The sequence below is a fragment of the Coptis chinensis genome, chromosome 4, assembly GCF_015680905.1.
Source record: "Coptis chinensis isolate HL-2020 chromosome 4, ASM1568090v1, whole genome shotgun sequence".
Taxonomy (NCBI): domain Eukaryota; kingdom Viridiplantae; phylum Streptophyta; class Magnoliopsida; order Ranunculales; family Ranunculaceae; genus Coptis; species Coptis chinensis.
The window spans coordinates 83,023,628-83,028,468 of NC_141459.1; the positions used below are offsets into that span (position 1 = coordinate 83,023,628).

Here is a 4,841-nt window from a genome sequence, read left to right on the forward strand (position 1 = left end):
TAACAGGGGCTGATGCTATAGCTACAGGTGGTTCCGTATGCTTTTTCGCAATGTGATCATTGAATACTTGCTTAGGAGCATTGTTGAGTTCTTCTGCTGGAACTGGTTCCATGTCTTTGTAAACTGCACATTCCTCGACAAACGAATTCACTTGTTCCGATGGGTTGTCAAGAGCATCAAAGAAGCACGAATTTGGTTCTACATAGGGAACCAGTTCAGTACTTGTACTCATTATATGAATGTCCTGCTCCTCCCTTATATCTCCGTTTGGAACATTATCAGAGAGGTTGTTTTCAGTTTCTTGATTGTCCGCCTCATCCAACACCGAGAATGGATTGTGCACCACTACATTACTCTCAGGGTAGTATTCCAAGTTTATGACCCCATTACTGTTTTCCCCCTCCAGTGCATCCACTGATTGCTCCACAATATTTTCCTTCTCTTGTAGTATTACTGCTCCATCCTCATTTCTCATACAACTAGTTCCTGTCACAGCTGTTTGGGTGGTTGTGTTTCGTGGAACCCACGCAGAGCTTACTCTATTTGGGCATTTGTTGGTGTTATGCCCAAATCTCTTGCATCTTGTACACGTGGGAGGGGTCCAAGGATACTCAACTCCTACAGTAGCAATTCTATCTCCACCCAAAATTAAATCGTAAAGATTTTGGGTACTTGCAGTACACATTTACCTCAACGATACTCTCAAGCAAAGTTGAGTCTTTGCCTATTCTTAGTTCTTTGCATCCCACTCAAAGGTTTCCCAATTCTGCTTTCGCTATCATACTAATACCTTTCGTGTCCACAGTTGCTTAGGTACTGCAGAGAATTTAACCCATATAGGGATAGTATTAATGAGGCTTCTTTGATATTCCAATTCCTCAGACCATTGTCTGATCATGAAAATTCTGCCCGCCACAAAGACTGGTCCCCCTTCAAGCACTCTCTTCCTATCCTCATCATTTGAGAACTTGAAATAAAAGAGGTCATCATCTGTTGAGATCTCATATGATGTTTGTGTTTTCGTGTTTTTCCAAAATTCTTTTCACTAGAGGAAAAGGTAGTCTTTTATCAATGAAAAACCCCACCACATAATCATACCAAATATTACAAGCCTCTTGCATTATTGAGTTTGGAACTTCAACAACTCCATCTTCTTCAGAGGTCTCTAACCATTCTAAAGTATCCTCCATAGCATTATTACCTTGGTTTGCAAACAGGGAGCTCCAGCTCAAAGGTGCCTCACCTCGAGAAATGGTTGGGGTTCCTGGATGATTAGCCATTTCTCACAGACCTTTCTTCGTCTACTTCCTGTGGCTTGTTTTGAAATGTTGAAGGAAACCAAGATTGTTGGTTGTCTTGAGTGAACTCGCACTGTAGCTCAGTGTAGGATTTTACCACTACAGACAGATAACCAGTAATTAGTCTTTCCCGAACTCACACTCTTCAGGCAGTGTAGGATTTCACCGGGAAAGACCAAAAGAAACGTAATCTAAGGGAGAAGAGCTTGATTTCCTTGACAAGCTCAACACTGATGACAATGGAGTTTTTGCCTGAAATGGAAGGAAATCAAGATGTTGATAGGATAAGTTCTGTTCACCAACTAAAATTTGCTAAAGGCGGTAAAAAAATGGAGCACTGGATCACCAAAATAGGTTAAGTTATCTCACTCCCGTTCACCCCTATTTTGGTCCCCATTAATATTGATTAGTAAAACTTTCAGCTCTTAAGTTGAAGCCTTACTTCGAAGCTCATTCTGTGGTGGTAGTAACAAATTTGCTTCTCAAACAAGCATTGAAGGCCGAGAAGTTAGGTAGAATGTTGAAATGGGCAGTCTTACTCAGTTCTTATGAGATCACATATCAAATCAGGACGGTAGAGAAGGCACAAGCCATGACTTAGTTTCTGGCCAAATTTCCGGCAGAGGATCCCACTTGGGGAGAGGAAATGGTAATGGAATTTGAAGGAGAGGTCAGCCACAACCCTTTGGATCCTTGGGATATGCGCAATGGGTGGAGAGTTTTTGCGGATGGTTCTGCTACGGATACAGGAAATGGAATTGTGGTCGTGTTGGTGACTCCTGAGAACAATCGCCTTGAGCTATCTATGAAACTGGGGTTCGCGGCTTCAAATAATGAGTCTGAATATGAAGCTGTAATAGTCGGATTAGACTTGGCCAAAGATTTGGGGGTGAATGAGTTGTCTGTTTTCTCAGATTCCAATTTGGTAGTTTGTCAAGTGAATGGAGGGTTTGCGGCTTGTTGCCCCAGGATGGCGAGGTACCTCGAGGTCCTACAGCGAAGGGCAAGCAAGTTCCACAAAATAAAGTTTGCCCACCTAGGCCGCGGAGAGAATAGACACGCCGATGCTTTAGCTTATGTGGCGGCGGTTCTTCCTGGTCCAGAGGGTTGGTCTATTGAAGTTAGAGTATTGAGTAAGCCTAATACATCAAATGAGGATCAGGTTTGCCTCACCACAGAGAGGGATCAAGGTTGGATGGAACCGGTAAAGACTTTCTTGAGGGGAGTAGAGATAGAGAATAAACAGGAGAGGCGAAGAATGGAACAACTGAGTCAGATGTACACATTGCTGGACGGTGACCTATACAGGAGAAATTTCAGCGGATCGTTGTTAAAATGTATAGGTCCGCAGCAGGCTCAAGAGGTTCTTGTGGAGGTTCACGAAGGAGATTGCGGGAGTCATTCCGCAGGACGAACTACTACCCACAGGTTGATATCACAGGGATATTTTTGGCCCCATATGAAGAGAGATGCCACAGAGTACGCCAAGAAATGTGAGAAATGCCAAAGGTTTGCACCGTTCATACATTCACCATCTGATCCCTTGCACAATGTGTTCAGCCCTTGGCCGTTCTCCATGTGGGGACTGGGGACTGGATATTATAGGGCCTCTACCCATGGCGAGCGGAAAAAGGAGATTTATGTTGGCCGCTACTGATTATTTTACCAAATGGGTAGAGGGTGGCTTGCAACAGGTTAAGGAAGAGAAGGTGAAAAAATTCTTATGGGAGAATATCATCTGTAGGTTCGGGCTGCCACATACGATCATCGCGGATAATGGAACCCAGTTTATTGGGGGAAAAGTTCGGGCATTTCTACAGGCGTTCAGGGTGAAGCAGGGGTTCTCAGCCCCCTACAATCCTGAGGGGAATGGACAAGCTGAGGCATCGAACAAAATCATAATAGATAACTTAAAGAAAAAATTGGAGAGTCGAAAAGGAGCATGGGCGGATGAGTGAATCACGTGTTATTGGCTTATTGCACCACACCGCGGACCTCTACCAATGAATCGCCATTTGCAATGGCATACGAAGTAGAAGCAGTCATACCTGTGGAGATGATAGAGAAAACGACAAGAATCGGAGCTGTGGAGTTGGGTATGAATGCGAGGATCTTAACCACGGAATTGAATCTCATAGAGGAAAAAAGAGAAATAGCGCGCATATGACTGGAGGAATACCATCGAAAGCTGCAGCGACAGTATGATAAGCGAGTGAAGCCGCAAACTTTTAAGGTTGGGGATTTGGTGCTGCAACGTGTCACTCCGGCTACTAAGAAAGAAAATGAAGGTAAACTGGGTCCCAACTGGGAGGGACCATATATCGTGACGGAGAAGGGTACTTCTGGAACTTACAGGTTGCAAACTTCATCAGGAGAAAAGATAGAGAAACCATGGAATATCAGAATGTTGAAAAAATTCCATAATAGAAGCATTCTTTAGTTAATTTCATTTCTATTGTCGTGGAGTACGATCAGACTTACTTGTGAATGATATCTTGTCTATTGATTGTTATATCCTTGAAATAAAAAGAGTTTGGTTATTCCAATGATGGCAAGGGTATTGAATGAATATGTCCAAATCAACATGGGGGCAAATTGAGTTGCCCTTAAGGCTTCACAGCCTACCAAAGGCAGTGGGGGGACGAGCCCTTCGCGGACTATATGTCCAAATCAACATGGGGGTAAATTGAGTTACCCCTAAGGCTTCACAGGCCGTCAAAGACAGGGGGAAGAGCCCTTCGCGGACTATATGTCCAAATCAGCATGGGGGCAAAGTGAGTTGCCCCTAAGGCTTCACAGCCATCAAAGACAGTGGGGGCGATGAGCTCTTCGTGGACTATATGTCCAAATCAACATGGGGGCAAATTGAGTTGCTCCTAAGGCTTCACAACCATCAAAGATAGCGGCAGGGGGGGGGGGGACAAGCCCTTTGTGGACTATATGTCCAAATCAACATGGGGGCAAATTGATTTGCCCCTAAGGCTTCACAGCCTAACAAAGACAGCGGGGGGACAAGCCTTTCGCGGACTATATGTCCAAATTAACATGGAGGCAAATTGAATTGCCCCTAAGGCTTCACAGCTATCAAAGATGGGGGGGGGGAGCCCCTCGCCGGCCTATATGTCCAAATCAACATGGGGGCAAATTGAGTTACCCCGAAGGCCTCACAGCCTAACAAAGACAGCATAAGAGGCAAGTCCTTCGCAGACTATATGTCCAAGTCAACGTGGGGGCAAATTGAGTTGCCCCTAAGGAGTTGCAAGGAGAAGAGATAAGCAAAGCCAAAGTCCGACTTTTGTAAATTTCATTAAGGAAGTAATGAGGGTGGTTTGTACTACGAAAGGAGATGACAATAATAGATAGATAACATGTGTGGGAGTACCTGCTGGGAAAACCTAGAAAAACAGGCATAGTATGCATTTACACAAATTTCAAAGTATACTGTCAAACGAAGAAACAAAATAACGACAAGTACAGAATTACATTTCCCAACATTTCACTGCTGCCCTTCAACCCCATCCTGCTGGGAAGAAACCTTAGCCG

General features: G+C 44.3%; 1 protein-coding gene across 1 annotated transcript; it reads left to right on the top strand.

The window, feature by feature from the left end:
• The first annotated feature begins 1,944 nt into the window (after positions 1-1,944).
• Positions 1,945-3,256, top strand: LOC147505174 (uncharacterized). Its single transcript, XM_086605486.1, has 2 exons — positions 1,945-2,791; positions 2,859-3,256. Exons 1-2 carry the CDS (start codon positions 1,945-1,947, stop codon positions 3,254-3,256), a joined length of 1,245 nt encoding a protein of 414 aa, XP_086461612.1.
• The last annotated feature ends 1,585 nt before the right edge of the window (positions 3,257-4,841 follow it).